The 16,367-nt window shown below is 45.4% G+C and overlaps 1 protein-coding gene across 1 annotated transcript in view; it reads left to right on the top strand.

The window, feature by feature from the left end:
• The window catches only part of unc5b (unc-5 netrin receptor B), a gene marked incomplete at both ends in the record, with an annotated part of 88,507 nt that overhangs the window by 47,458 nt on the left and 24,682 nt on the right, over positions 1 to 16,367 (top strand). Inside the window, 2 exons of the mRNA XM_084196796.1 lie at positions 9,001 to 9,195; positions 13,026 to 13,192. Coding sequence (XP_084052922.1) covers positions 9,001 to 9,195; positions 13,026 to 13,192 — 362 coding nt within the window. The remainder of the gene's footprint in view (positions 1 to 9,000; positions 9,196 to 13,025; positions 13,193 to 16,367) is intronic.

Here is a 16,367-nt window from a genome sequence, read left to right as displayed (position 1 = left end):
TCACCTAGGCCTATACGTTCTCTCCCAATGAACCAACAGCATGGCCTAGACCTATACGTTCTCTCCCAATGAACCAACAGCATGGCCTGGGCCTATACCTTCTCTCCCAATGAACCAACAGCATCACCTAGACCTATACGTTCTCTCCCAATGAACCAACAGCATCACCTAGGCCTATACGTTCTCTCCCAATGAACCAACAGCATGGCCTAGACCTATACGTTCTCTCCCAGTGAACCAACAGCATCACCTAGACCTATACGTTCTCTCCCAGTGAACCAACAGCATCACCTAGACCTATACGTTCTCTCCCAATGAACCAACAGCATCACCTAGACCTATACGTTCTCTCCCAGTGAACCAACAGCATCGCCTAGGCCTATACGTTCTCTCCCAGTGAACAAACAGCATCGCCTAGGCCTATACGTTCTCTCCCAGTGAACCAACAGCATCGCCTAGGCCTATACGTTCTCTCCCAATGAACCAACAGCATCACCTAGGACTATACGTTCTCTCCCAATGAACCAACAGCATGGCCTAGACCTATACGTTCTCTCCCAATGAACCAACAGCATGGCCTGGGCCTATACCTTCTCTCCCAATGAACCAACAGCATCACCTAGACCTATACGTTCTCTCCCAATGAACCAACAGCATCACCTAGGCCTATACGTTCTCTCCCAATGAACCAACAGCATGGCCTAGACCTATACGTTCTCTCCCAGTGAACCAACAGCATCACCTAGACCTATACGTTCTCTCCCAGTGAACCAACAGCATCACCTAGACCTATACGTTCTCTCCCAATGAACCAACAGCATCGCCTAGGCCTATACGTTCTCTCCCAGTGAACCAACAGCATCGCCTAGGCCTATACGTTCTCTCCCAGTGAACCAACAGCATCGCCTAGGCCTATACGTTCTCTCCCAGTGAACCAACAGCATCGCCTAGGCCTATACGTTCTCTCCCAGTGAACCAACAGCATCGCCTAGGCCTATACGTTCTCTCCCAATGAACCAACAGCATCACCTAGGCCTATACGTTCTCTCCCAGTGAACCAACAGCATCACCTAGGCCTATACATTCTCTCCCAATGAACCAACAGCATCGCCTAGGCCTATACGTTCTCTCCCAATGAACCAACAGCATCGCCTAGGCCTATACGTTCTCTCCCAATGAACCAACAGCATGGCCTAGGCCTATACGTTCTCTCCCAGTGAACCAACAGCATGGCCTAGACCTATACATTCTCTCCCAATGAACCAACAGCATCACCTAGGCCTATACGTTCTCTCCCAATGAACCAACAGCATGGCCTAGGCCTATACGTTCTCTCCCAGTGAACCAACAGCATCACCTAGACCTATACGTTCTCTCCCAATGAACCAACAGCATCGCCTAGGCCTATACGTTCTCTCCCAATGAACCAACAGCATCGCCTAGGCCTATACGTTCTCTCCCAATGAACCAACAGCATCGCCTAGGCCTATACGTTCTCTCCCAATGAACCAACAGCATCGCCTAGACCTATACGTTCTCTCCCAATGAACCAACAGCATCGCCTAGGCCTATACGTTCTCTCCCAGTGAACCAACAGCATCGCCTAGGCCTATACGTTCTCTCCCAATGAACCAACAGCATCGCCTAGACCTATACGTTCTCTCCCAATGAACCAACAGCATCGCCTAGGCCTATACGTTCTCTCCCAATGAACCAACAGCATCGCCTAGGCCTATACGTTCTCTCCCAATGGACCAACAGCATCGCCTAGGCCTATACGTTCTCTCCCAATGAACCAACAGCATCGCCTAGACCTATACGTTCTCTCCCAATGAACCAACAGCATCGCCTAGGCCTATACGTTCTCTCCCAATGAACCAACAGCATCGCCTAGGCCTATACGTTCTCTCCCAATGAACCAACAGCATCGCCTAGACCTATACGTTCTCTCCCAATGAACCAACAGCATCGCCTAGGCCTATACGTTCTCTCCCAATGAACCAACAGCATCGCCTAGACCTATACGTTCTCTCCCAATGAACCAACAGCATCGCCTAGGCCTATACGTTCTCTCCCAATGAACCAACAGCATCGCCTAGGCCTATACGTTCTCTCCCAATGAACCAACAGCATCACCTAGGCCTATACGTTCTCTCCCAGTGAACCAACAGCATCGCCTAGACCTATACGTTCTCTCCCAATGAACCAACAACATCGCCTAGGCCTATACTTTCTCTCCCAATGAACCAACAGCATCGCCTAGGCCTATACGTTCTCTCCCAATGAACCAACAGCATCGCCTAGGCCTATACGTTCTCTCCCAATGAACCAACAGCATCGCCTAGGCCTATACGTTCTCTCCCAATGAACCAACAGCATCACCTAGACCTATACGTTCTCTCCCAATGAACCAACAGCATCGCCTAGGCCTATACGTTCTCTCCCAATGAACCAACAGCATCGCCTAGGCCTATACGTTCTCTCCCAATGAACCAACAGCATCGCCTAGACCTATACGTTCTCTCCCAATGAACCAACAGCATCGCCTAGGCCTATACGTTCTCTCCCAATGAACCAACAGCATCGCCTAGACCTATACGTTCTCTCCCAATGAACCAACCGCATCGCCTAGGCCTATACGTTCTCTCCCAATGAACCAACAGCATCGCCTAGGCCTATACGTTCTCTCCCAATGAACCAACAGCATCACCTAGGCCTATACGTTCTCTCCCAGTGAACCAACAGCATCGCCTAGACCCCTTATCTTAGCTCATTGGTCACCATAGCAGCACCCACCCGTAGTCTGCGCTCCAGCAGGCATATCTCACTGGTCATTCCCAAAGCCAACACCTCCTTTGGCCGCCATTCCTTCCAGTTCTCTGCTGCCAATGACTGGAACGAATTGCAAAAATCTCTGAAGCTGGAGACTCTTATCTCCCTCAATAACTTTAAGCATCAGTTGTCAGAGCACCTTACCGATCACTGCACCTGTACACAGCCCATCTGAAATTAGCCCACCCAACTACCTCATCCCTATATTGTTATTTATTTTGCTCTTTTGCACCCCAGTATCTCTATTTGCACATCATCTCTTGCACATCTAGCATTCCAGTGTTAATACTATTGTAATTATTCTGCACTATAGCCTATTTATTGCCTTACCTCCATAACTTGCTACATTTGCACACACTGTATATATATTTTCTGTTATATTTCTGACTTTGTTTTTTTTACCCCATATGTAACTCTGTGTTGTTTTTATTGCACTACTTTGCTTTATCTTGGCCAGGTCGCAGTTGTAAATGAGAACCTGTTCTCAACTGGCTTACCTGGTTAAATAAAGGTGAAATAAAAAAATAAAAATAAAAATACGTTCTCTCCCAATGAACCAACAGCATCGCCTAGGCCTATACGTTCTCTCCCAATGAACCAACAGCATCGCCTAGGCCTATACGTTCTCTCCCAATGAACCAACAGCATCGCCTAGGCCTATACGTTCTCTCCCAATGAACCAACAGCATGGCCTAGGCCTATAAGTTCTCTCCCAGTGAACCAACAGCATGGCCTAGACCTATACATTCTCTCCCAATGAACCAACAGCATCACCTAGGCCTATATGTTCTCTCCCAATGAACCAACAGCATGGCCTAGGCCTATACGTTATCTCCCAGTGAACCAACAGCATCACCTAGACCTATACGTTCTCTCCCAATGAACCAACAGCATCGCCTAGGCCTATACGTTCTCTCCCAATGAACCAACAGCATCGCCTAGGCCTATACGTTCTCTCCCAATGAACCAACAGCATCGCCTAGGCCTATACGTTCTCTCCCAATGAACCAACAGCATCGCCTAGACCTATACGTTCTCTCCCAATGAACCAACAGCATCGCCTAGGCCTATACGTTCTCTCCCAATGAACCAACAGCATCGCCTAGGCCTATACGTTCTCTCCCAATGAACCAACAGCATCGCCTAGACCTATACGTTCTCTCCCAATGAACCAACAGCATCGCCTAGGCCTATACGTTCTCTCCCAATGAACCAACAGCATCGCCTAGACCTATACGTTCTCTCCCAATGAACCAACAGCATCGCCTAGGCCTATACGTTCTCTCCCAATGAACCAACAGCATCGCCTAGGCCTATACGTTCTCTCCCAATGAACCAACAGCATCACCTAGGCCTATACGTTCTCTCCCAGTGAACCAACAGCATCGCCTAGACCTATACGTTCTCTCCCAATGAACCAACAGCATCGCCTAGGCCTATACGTTCTCTCCCAATGAACCAACAGCATCGCCTAGGCCTATACGTTCTCTCCCAATGAACCAACAGCATCGCCTAGGCCTATACGTTCTCTCCCAATGAACCAACAGCATCGCCTAGGCCTATACGTTCTCTCCCAATGAACCAACAGCATCGCCTAGGCCTATACGTTCTCTCCCAATGAACCAACAGCATCACCTAGACCTATACGTTCTCTCCCAATGAACCAACAGCATCGCCTAGGCCTATACGTTCTCTCCCAGTGAACCAACAGCATGGCCTAGACCTATACGTTCTCTCCCAATGAACCAACAGCATCGCCTAGGCCTATACGTTCTCTCCCAATGAACGAACAGCATGGCCTAGACCTATACGTTCTCTCCCAATGAACCAACAGCATCACCTAGACCTATACGTTCTCTCCCAATGAACCAACAGCATGGCCTAGGCCTATACGTTCTCTCCCAATGAACCAACAGCATCGCCTAGGCCTATACGTTCTCTCCCAATGAACCAACAGCATCGCCTAGGCCTATACGTTCTCTCCCAATGAACCAACAGCATCGCCTAGGCCTATACGTTCTCTCCCAGACTCATGGATAGAAAGTTTGCATCGTAGCAGAAGGGAACCAGTCCATCCAATATGCATAATGATACAGTCAACACTCTTATGGTGATTACTAGAATGAGTTTAATTCTGGATTATAGGCTAGACCAATTAAAGACGTCTTAAATCCGTTTTATTTTGTATTTTTTATTTCCCGCGGTGCATAATATGCTGTAGGCTGTGTATTGAATAACGAACAGCACAATCATTATATTAATTCCATTTTTTTTTCAGGCTTGGGCTCATATACGTGAAAATGTATGCACACATGACTGTAAGTCGCTTTGGATAAAAGCGTCTGCTAAATGGCATATTATTATTATTATTATAATTATTATAATTATTATAATTATTATTATTATTATATATAAGCCTATGTGTATTCACCAGCTCTATTATGTGAATGGGTGTTTTGAATGAATCATCACCTTAGAAAGCGCTGTCCATTTTGTTTTGTTTGGCTTAGACACAACATCCACAACCACCGTGTTTTCCACTCAGTTTCAACCTGCTGTTGAACTTCTTTCTTCAAATTGATCGATCACAGCGAGGCGAGTTTTATAAGCACAATATGCTACTGTTTTGATGATAAGTGTTTGATGTGATTTTCGATTGCGTTGATGTCAGTGTGGTTAGAGGGACAATAGAGCCCTGAGTACCAGGCCATTAGGACCTGATGGTTAGAGGGACAATAGAGCCCTGAGTACCAGGCCATTAGGACCTGATGGTTAGAGGGACAATAGAGCCCTGAGTACCAGGCCATTAGGACCTGATGGTTAGAGGGACAATAGAGCCCTGAGTACCAGGCCATTAGGACCTGATGGTTAGAGGGCCAATAGAGCCCTGAGTACCAGGCCATTAGGACCTGATGGTTAGAGGGCCAATAGAGCCCTGAGTACCAGGCCATTAGGACCTGATGGTTAGAGGGCCAATAGAGCCCTGAGTACCAGGCCATTAGGACCTGATGGTTAGAGGGCCAATAGAGCCCTGAGTACCAGGCCATTAGGACCTGATGGTTAGAGGGCCAATAGAGCCCTGAGTACCAGGCCATTAGGACCTGATGGTTAGAGGGCCAATAGAGCCCTGAGTACCAGGCCATTAGGACCTGATGGTTAGAGGGCCAATAGAGCCCTGAGTACCAGGCCATTAGGACCTGATGGTTAGAGGGACAATAGAGCCCTGAGTACCAGGCCATTAGGACCTGATGGTTAGAGGGACAATAGAGCCCTGAGTACCAGGCCATTAGTGAGTTGGATACTACCAACGCATGTCCAGAGTAGATACGTGGAATTTTACATGACTCATGACTGCCAGGGTAATACGTCCTGGCAGTGCTGGTCCTCTGTAGCTCAATTGGTAGAGCATGTCGCTTGTAACGCCAGGGTAGTGGGTTCGATCCCCGGGACCACCCATACGTAAAAATGTATGCACACATGACTGTAAGTCGCTTTGGATAAAAGCGTCTGCTAAATGGCATATTATTATTATTATTATTATTATTATTATTATACGGTCACCACAACAGCTTTATATGGTCTCCATAATGTATTTTTAAATGGCAGTAGAGCATTGCGACTTGCTGAGGGAATTGAACTTGATCTTATATCTGGTTTTACGTGACCGATAATATATAATCAAATATATTTTACAGTAGTCGTGATGTTCTTCAGCTGGATGGGACATGGGCTCGGGGGAAGGCGCTCTACAGTAATGCACCTAATTTGCTATTGTTCCGTTTCTGTGGTAATAAGTGCGGACGGCTGTCGGATTCAGGAACGTCACGCCATGTGAGCTCTCCTCTCCTGCGGTCCTCTCCTCCGGTGCGCTCCTCCCGCCTGACTCAGGCTTTCCATTCCTACCCTCTCCTCTCCTCCACCCCTCTCCTCTCCTCTCCACCCCTCTCCTCCACCTCTCTCCTCTCCTCCACCCCTCTCCTCCACCCCTCTCCTCTCCTCCACCCCTCTCCTCTTCTCCACCTCTCTCCTCTCCTCCACCCCTCTCCTCTTCTCCACCTCTCTCCTCTCCTCCACCCCTCTCCTCCACCCCTCTCCTCTCCTCCACCCCTCTCCTCTCCTCCACCCCTCTCCTCTTCTCCACCTCTCTCCTCTCCTCCACCCCTCTCCTCTTCTCCACCTCTCTCCTCTTCTCCACCTCTCTCCTCTCCTCCACCCCTCTCCTCTCCTCCACCCCTCTCCTCTCCTCCACCCCTCTCCTCTTCTCCACCTCTCTCCTCTCCTCCACCCCTCTCCTCTTCTCCACCTCTCTCCTCTTCTCCACCTCTCTCCTCTCCTCCACCCCTCTTCTCTTCTCCACCCCTCTCCTCTCCTCCACCCCTCTCCTCTTCTCCACCTCTCTCCTCTCCTTCACCCCTCTCCTCTTCTCCACCTCTCTCCTCTCCTCCACCCCTCTCCTCTCCTCCACCTCTCTCCTCTCCTCCACCTCTCTCCTCTTCTCCACCCCTCCCCTCTCATCTTCTCCACCCCTCTCCTCTCCTCCACCTCTCTCCTCTCCTCCACCCCTCTTCTCTCCTCCACCCCTCTCCTCTCCTCCACCCCTCTCCTCCACTCCTCTCTTCTTCTCCACCCCTCTCCTCTCCTCCCATCCTCCCCTCTCCTCTTCTCCATCCTCCCCTCTCCTCTCCTCCACCCCTCTCTTCTCCTCCACCCCACCCCTCTCCTCTCCTCCACCCCTCTCCTCTCCTCCACCCCTCTCCTCTTCTCCACCCCTCTCCTCCACCCCTCTCCTCCACCCCTATCCTCTCCTCCACCCCTATCCTCTCCTCCACCCCTCTCCTATCCTCCACCCCTCTCCTATCCTCCACCCCTCTCCTCTCCACCACCCCTCTCCTCTCCACCCCTCTGCTATCCTCCACCCCTCTCCTCTTCTCCAACCCACCCCTCTCCTCTCCTCCACCCCTCTCCTCTTCTCCACCCCTCTCCTATCCTCCACCCCTCTCCTATCCTCCACCCCTCTCCTCTTCTCCACCCCTCTCCTCTCCTCCACCCCTCTCCTCTCCCCCACCCCTCTCCTCTCCTCGTCACTCCCCCCACTCCCTCTCTCTTCCAATCTTCCTCCTATCCTCCTCCTTTTCTCTCTCACTCCTGCATTGAGTCTGACTCTGTGTTAGTGTGATGGAGTCAGGAGTCTGGCTCTGTGTTAGTGTGATGGAGTCAGGAGTCTGGCTCTGTGGTGGAGTGGTGGAGTCAGGAGTCTGGCTCTGTGGTGGAGTGGTGGAGTCAGGAGTCTGGCTCTGTGGTGGAGTGGTGGAGTCAGGGCTAGGCAGGGCCGGGCTAGGAAGGCAACCCAGTCAGAAACAATCACAGAGCAGGAGAGGAGAGGGGGAGTTGTGAGGGGAGGAGGAGAGAGGAGAGGGGGAGTTGTGAGGGGAGAAGGAGAGGGGGAGTTGTGAGGGGAGGAGGAGAGAGGAGAGGGGGAGTTGTGAGGGGAGGAGAAGAGAGGAGAGGAGAGGGGAAGTTGTGAGGGGAGGGGGAGTTGTGAGGGGAGGAGGAGTTGTGAGGGGAGGAGACGAGAGGAGAGGGGGAGTTGTGAGGGGAGGAGGAGAGGGGGAGTTGTGAGGGGAGGAGACGAGAGGAGAGGGGGATTTGTGAGGGGAGGGGGAGAGGGGGAGTTGTGAGGGGAGGAGGAGAGGGGGAGTTGTGAGGGGAGGAGACGAGAGGAGAGGGGGAGTTGTGAGGGGAGGAGAAGAGAGGAGAGGGGGAGTTGTGAGGGGAAAACAGGGAACAGGTGATGTTAAGTCCCTGCCATTGTAGACAATAGCTCCCCCTGCAGTTCAGGAGGCAGTATGAAAGACTGTTGTTCAGAAGTAGTGTGTACATGTTTATCCTTGTGTGTGTGTGTGTGTGTGTGTGTGTGTGTGTGTGTGTGTGCGTGTCTGCTGTGTGTGTGTGGCTATCCCAGTGGAGGCTACTGAGTGGAGGACGGCTCTTAATAATGGCTGGAATGGAGTCAATGGAATGGTATGAAACACATCAAACATGTGGTTTCCATATGGTTGATGCCATTCCATTGACTCCATTCCAGCCATTATAATGAGCCGTCCTCCCCTCAGCAGCCTCCACTGGTCTATCCATGCAAAGCCCTAACCCTCTCTCTCTCTCTCTTAGCCTTGGATACTGGTATGGGTGTAACGGTGTATGCCGGCCTGGTGGGGGCGGTGTTACTCTGTGTGGTGCTGGTGCTGTGTGTGGGGGTGTTGGCATACCGACGCAACTGTTGCCATCTCCACGGCGATATCACTGACTCCTCCTCCGCCCTCACCGCCGCCTTCCACCCCGGCAACTACAAACCACCCAGACAGGGTGAGTCACTGTTGTTATGTGTTCTTCTTCTTCTCCTCTTCCTCCTCCTCCTCCTCCTCCTCTTCCTCCTCCTCCTCCTTCTTCTCCTCTTCCTCCTCCTCCTCCTTCTTCTCCTCCTTCTTCTCCTCCTCCTCCTCCTCCTCCTCCTCGCCATTCTACTGCCTTTCCTCCTACAGTCTTTGATCTTCAAGTAAACATTATCTATCAATACTTTTTTTTTTTACAATACCGAACATACACATACAAACGACAGCATGCAGACGCACACAAACATCAACGACATCACCCCTGCCCAGACCCACCTGCTCACACCCCCCCATCTCCAGCGCCAGCATCACTCTCCGCCACATGGCCTCAAACTGCACCATTTTGTTTCTCTCTGTTGCCCACGCACTTTCAATATTTAAATAATAAAGCATTTGATCTTTCCATTGTGTTAACGATGGAGGATTGGTTGATTTCCAGTTTTTAAGTATAAATTTTTTCAAGATGATTGATGAGAAAAGTATCGTCCAACCCATTTGGTATCTCACTGCACCCTCATATGCCATGTCTTGAAGTATGCAGACAGACGGATTAAAAGTACATTTACATAGTAATACTTCTAACAGCCAACTTTCTGCCCATAACTTTTGGACTTTACAAAATTCCCAGAAGGCATGGACTATTGAGTCATTGTTAGTTTTACACTTAAGACATGACTCTGCCGTTATGCTGTAGAACTGATGAATTTTGTCTCTTGTATAATACATTCTATACATTAGTTTATACTGGATTAACTGTCATTTCATTAGTTATGTTCCAGCATTCCCTCCATCTTGTGCCAACATCAGTTATTTTTAAATCTTTAAATAGTTTATATTTTTTTCTAAGAGGTTGTCAGTTGGATCGGCTCTCTGCAAGGGTTTGTATATCTTACCTTTCATATGAATATCATTTTCTGACTCAAATAGGATTCCCTCAAGATTGCTCTGATGTCCAAAACATTTCAAATTGAAATCTTGTGATATTAAACTTTTAAGTTGCATGTATTTGAAAATGTCTTCATGGGTCAGTCCAAAATTGCTTTTTAATTCTGTCATGGAAATTAATGTATTTCCTGTTACCAAGTCATTTACGGTGTCTATGCCTTTAGTTTTCCATGTGGACCAATTTATTGGTGAATTCTGAAAAGCTAACCGAGGATTGTTCCATAGGGTTGTGTTTTTAGGGAGTGATATCGGTTCTTGTAGAATACGTTTCATTTCCTTCCATATTGTTATAGTGTTCTTAACTAGGAAGTTGTTAATGTTCTTAGCTTTATCCTTAGAAAATAAACACGTACAAAGATTCTGGGGATGAGCATGTGACTCTTTAATATGTTACCCATTGTTTCTCTTTAGTGCATTGAACTATATGTCACAAGTAAAAGCCTTGGGTAGCGAGTTGATACAATTCCAAACCTGGAAAGTTAAAACCACGCTAAGACTTAGGAAGATGTAAAACTTCCCTTTCTATTCTATGAATTGTATTTGTCCATATAAAGTCTGTAATGGCCGAGTATACTTTAAAGAATGTCTTCAGTGGGGTGATTGGTATTATCAAGAATAAATATACAAAACTTTGGGAGCCATGCCATTCTGAAGACGTTTATTCTACCTGTAAGATTTATGGGGAGATTATTCCATTTAATTATATCTGTTTTCATGTTGTTGAGTAATGGGATAAAGTTATTTTTGTTGTTTGTTGTTGTTTGTTGTTGTTTGTTGTTGTTTATTAAGCATCCTAAGTATTTAATATTTGTTGTGTTATGTTGTTACTTATTAAAACATTGAGTTATTTTTTATTTTTTCATTTTCCACGTTAATTTCCTGAGTATTCTGAAAATATTTTTAGCAAAACGTGCCATTGAGTTTTCAATATTGGTCAGGAGATCATCTGCAAAATAAGTTTAGTTGATATTCAAGTTTACCAATACGTTTGGATCCTGTCTAATTCTTTCTGCAAGCGGTTCAATTGTCAGGACATCCCTCTCTAAAGCAACTTCATCAGATAATGTATTATTTGTGTATATTTTTGCTTCAGGACATTTGTACAATATTTTTATTAAATTCATTATGTCAGCTTGAAAGTTGAAAGCTTCCAAAGTTTTGAATAGAAAAGGCCATTCAAGACGGTCAAAAGCCTTTTTCGACATAAACAGCCATTACTGATCAATCTATCTTGTTTTTTAGCGTATTGTATTAAACTGAAACATGTTCTTGTATTTGTTAATAAGTGTCTATTTTTAATGAAGCCTGTTTGATTGTATCAAGTCTGGTAAGACTTTTGCCGTTCTATTATTATTTTATTTACAAAAGTTATTAAAATGATGAGTCTATAATCAGCAGGGTTTTAATATATACTGAACAAAAATATAAACGCAACATGCAACAATTTCAACGTTTTTACAGTGCATATAAGGAAATCAGTCAATTGAAATAAATCCATTAGGCCCTAATCTATGGATTTCACATGACTGGGAATACAGATATGTATCTGTTGGCGACATCGGCGTGGATCAGAAAACCAGTCAGTATCTGGTGTGACCACCATTTGCCTCATGCAGCGCGACACATCTCCTTCGCATGGAGTTGATCAGGCTGTTGATTGTCACTTGTGGAATGTTGTCCCACTCCTCTTCAATGGCTGTGCAAAGCTGCTGGATATTGGCGGGAACTGGAACACGCTGTCGTACACGTCGATCCAGAGCATCCCAAACATGCTCAATGGGTGACATGTCTGGTGAGTATGCAGGCCATGGAAGAACTGGGACATTTTCAGCTTCCAGGAATTGTGTACAGATCCTTGCGACATGGGGCCGTGCATTATCATGCTGAAACATGGGGTGATGGCGGCGGATGAATGGCACGACAATGGGCCTCAGGATCTCGTCACAGTATCTCTGTGCATTCAAATTGCTATCAATAAAATGCAGTTGTGTTCGTTGTCCGTAGCTTATGCCTGCCCATACCATAACCCCACCGCCACCATTGGGAACTCTGTTCACAACGTTGACATCAGCAAACTGCTCGCCCACACAACGCCGTACACGTGGTCTGCTGTTGTGAGGCCGGTTGGACGTACTGCCAAATTCTCTAAAATGACGTTGGAGGTGGCTTATGGTAGAGAAATGAACATTCAATTATCTGGCAACAGCTCTGGTGGACATTCCTGAAGTCAGCATACCATTTTCACATTCCTTGAAAACTTAAGACATCTGTGAAATTGTGTTGTGTGACAAAACTGCACATTTTAGAGTGGCCTTTTATTGTCCCCAGCACAAGGTGCACCTGTGTAATGGTCATGCTGTTTAATCAGCTTCTTGATATGCCACACCTGTCAGTTTGATGAATTATCTTTGCAAAGGAGAAATGCTCACTAACAAGGATGTAAACAAATTTGTGGCCAAAATTTGAGAGAAATAAGCTTTTTGTGCGTATGGGAAAATGTCTGGGATCTTTTATTTCAGCTCATGAAACATTGGACCAACACTTTACATGTTGCATTTATATTTTTGTTCAGTGTACTTTCTGTCTCTGTCTTGGTCTCTTCTAATTTAAAAAGATCACCTTTTGATGTTTTCTTGATCTCCTCTCTCTCCTCCTCCTCCTCTCTCCTCCTCCTCCTCTCTCTCCCCATCCTCCTCTCTCTCCTCCTCCTCCTCTCTCTCCTCCTCCTCCTCTCTCTCTCCACATCCTCCTCTCTCTCCTCCTCCTCCTCTCTCTCCACATCCTCCTCTCTCTCCTCCTCCTCCTCTCTCTCCACATCCTCCTCTCTCTCCTCCTCCTCCTCTCTCTCTCCTCCTGCAGACAACCCTCACCTCCTCCACCCCTCTGCGCCCCCGGACCTGACAGCCACAGCGGGTACCTTCAGGGGTCCCCTCTTCTCCCTGCAGCAGGGTGCCAACGATGGCCACCACGAGATCCCCATGACAACCTCTCCCCTGCTGGACCCCTTTCCCAGCCTCAAGATCAAGGTGTGTGTGTGTGTGTGTCTGTGTCTGTGTCTGTGTCTGTGTCTGTGTCTGTGTCTGTGTGTGTGTGTGTGTGTGTGTGTGTGTGTGTGCGCGCGTGTGTGTGTGTGTGTGTGTGTCTGTGTCTGTGTCTGTGTGAATGCAGATCACTCAAATGTATTTATAAAGCCATTTTAATATCAGCGGTTGTCAAAGTGCTTTACAGTAACCTGGTCTGGACCCCAAGTATAAGCAGAGACACACTGGCAAACAACAAGTGTTCACAATGTATGGTTTAATAGTCATATTGGTGTATGGTGTAATAGCCATATTTGGTGTATGGTGTAATAGTCATATCGGTGTATGGTGTAATAGCCATATTTGGTGTATGGTGTAATAGTCATTTTGGTGTATGGTGCAATAGTCATATCGGTGTATGGTGCAATAGTCATATTGGTGTATGGTGTAATAGTCATATTAGTGTATGGTGTAATAGTCATATCGGTGTATGGTGCAATAGTCATTTTGGTGTATGGTGTAGTAGTCACATTTTGTGTATGGTGCAATAGTCATATCGGTGTATGGTGTAATAGTCATATCGGTGTATGGTGTAATAGTCATATTGGTGTATGGTGCAATAGTCACATTTTGTGTATGGTGCAATAGTCATATTGGTGTATGGTGTAATAGCCATATTTGGTGTATGGTGTAATAGTCATATCGGTGTATGGTGTAATAGTCACATTTTGTGAATGGTGCAATAGTCATATCGGTGTATGGTGTAATAGTCATATCGGTGTATGGTGTAATAGTCATATTGGTGTATGGTGCAATAGTCACATTTTGTGTATGGTGCAATAGTCATATTGGTGTATGGTGTAATAGCCATATTTGGTGTATGGTGTAATAGTCATTTTGGTGTATGGTGCAATAGTCATATCGGTGTATGGTGCAATAGTCATATTGGTGTATGGTGTAATAGTCATATTAGTGTATGGTGTAATAGTCATATCGGTGTATGGTGCAATAGTCATTTTGGTGTATGGTGCAATAGTCATATTGGTGTATGGTGCAATAGTCATATCGGTGTATGGTGTAATAGTCATATTGGTGTATGGTGTAATAGTAATATTGGTGTATGGTGTAATAGTCATTTTGGTGTATGGTGTAATAGTCATTTTGGTGTATGGTGTAATAGCCATATTTGGTGTATGGTGTAATAGTCATATTGGTGTATGGTGCAATAGTCATATCGGTGTATGGTGTAATAGTCACATTGGTGTATGGTGCAATAGTCATATTGGTGTATGGTGTAATAGTCATATTGGTGTATGGTGTAATAGTCATTTTGGTGTATGGTGTAATAGTCATTTTGGTGTATGGTGTAATAGCCATATTTGGTGTATGGTGTAATAGTCATTTTGGTGTATGGTGTAATAGTCACATTGGTGAATGGTGTAATAGTCATATTGGTGTATGGTGTAATAGTCATTTTGGTGTATGGTGCAATAGTCATATCGGTGTATGGTGTAATAGTCATATCGGTGTATGGTGTTATAGTCATATTGGTGTATGGTGTAATAGTCATATTGATGTATGGTGTAATAGTCATATTGGTGTATGGTGTAATAGTCATTTTGGTGTATGGTGTAATAGTCATATTGGTGTATGGTGTAATAGCCATATTGGTGTATGGTGTAATAGTCCTTTTGGTGTATGGTGTAATAGTCATTTTGGTGTATGGTGTAATAGCCATATTTGGTGTATGGTGTAATAGTCATTTTGGTGTATGGTGTAATAGTCACATTGGTGTATGGTGTAATAGTCATATTGGTGTATGGTGTAATAGTCATTTTGGTGTATGGTGTAATAGTCATATTGGTGTATGGTGTAATAGTCATTTTGGTGTATGGTGTAATAGTCACATTGGTGTATGGTGCAATAGTCATATTGGTGTATGGTGTAATAGCCATATTTGGTGTATGGTGTAATAGTCATTTTGGTGTATGGTGTAATAGTCACATTGGTGTATGGTGTAATAGTCATATTGGTGTATGGTGTAATAGTCATTTTGGTGTATGGTGTAATAGTCATATTGGTGTATGGTGTAATAGTCATTTTGGTGTATGGTGTAATAGCCACATTGGTGTATGGTGCAATAGTCATATTGGTGTATGGTGTAATAGTCATTTTGGTGTATGGTGTAATAGTCATATTGGTGTATGGTGTAATAGTCATTTTGGTGTATGGTGTAATAGTCACATTGGTGTATGGTGCAATAGTCATATTGGTGTATGGTGTAATAGCCATATTTGGTGTATGGTGTAATAGTCATTTTTGTGTATGGTGTAATAGCCATATTTGGTGTATGGTGTAATAGTCATTTTGGTGTATGGTGTAATAGTCACATTGGTGTATGGTGTAATAGTCACATTGGTGTATGGTGTAATAGTCACATTGGTGTATGGTGTAATAGCCATATTTGGTGTATGGTGTAATAGTCATTTTGGTGTATGGTGTAATAGCCATATTTGGTGTATGGTGTAATAGTCATTTTGGTGTATGGTGTAATAGTCACATTGGTGTATGGTGTAATAGCCATATTTGGTGTATGGTGTAATAGTCATTTTGGTGTATGGTGTAATAGCCATATTTGGTGTATGGTGTAATAGTCATTTTGGTGTATGGTGTAATAGTCATTTTGGTGTATGGTGTAATAGTTATTTTGGTGTATGGTGTAATAGCCATATATTTTGTGTATGGTGTAATAGTCATTTTGGTGTATGGTGTAATAGTCACATTGGTGTATGGTGTAATAGCCATATTTGTGTATGGTGTATGTATGGTTTATATTTCTAAACTCATACAAAGGAATCAAAGCTAGTTCTAATTCAAAACATGTAATAATAATTAGCCAACATCAGTTAGCAAGCTCTTCATCAGGGTTTGACTTTTTATTTTATTTTAAACTTAATCATTCAGTAAGTTAACCATAGACATTAAAACCAGTAGAGCGTGATAGCGCTGATGTCCTCCTATGGAAAACTCCCGATGGCGCATGAAGCCGGATGTATTTGACATTTGAAACGCGACACACTGCTGAATGGGGCTGAATGGCACCAAAAAAGGATCATGGTGAAAGTGGCCGTAACTAGCAAAGGATCATGGTCAATGTAGTTGTTTTCATCCTGCCTGAGAG

The sequence above is a fragment of the Coregonus lavaretus genome, assembly GCF_964263955.1.
Source record: "Coregonus lavaretus genome assembly, contig: HAP1_SCAFFOLD_2107, whole genome shotgun sequence".
Taxonomy (NCBI): domain Eukaryota; kingdom Metazoa; phylum Chordata; class Actinopteri; order Salmoniformes; family Salmonidae; genus Coregonus; species Coregonus lavaretus.
Note: the sequence above shows the minus strand (reverse complement) of the source record. Positions and strands in the feature narration are given on the sequence as shown.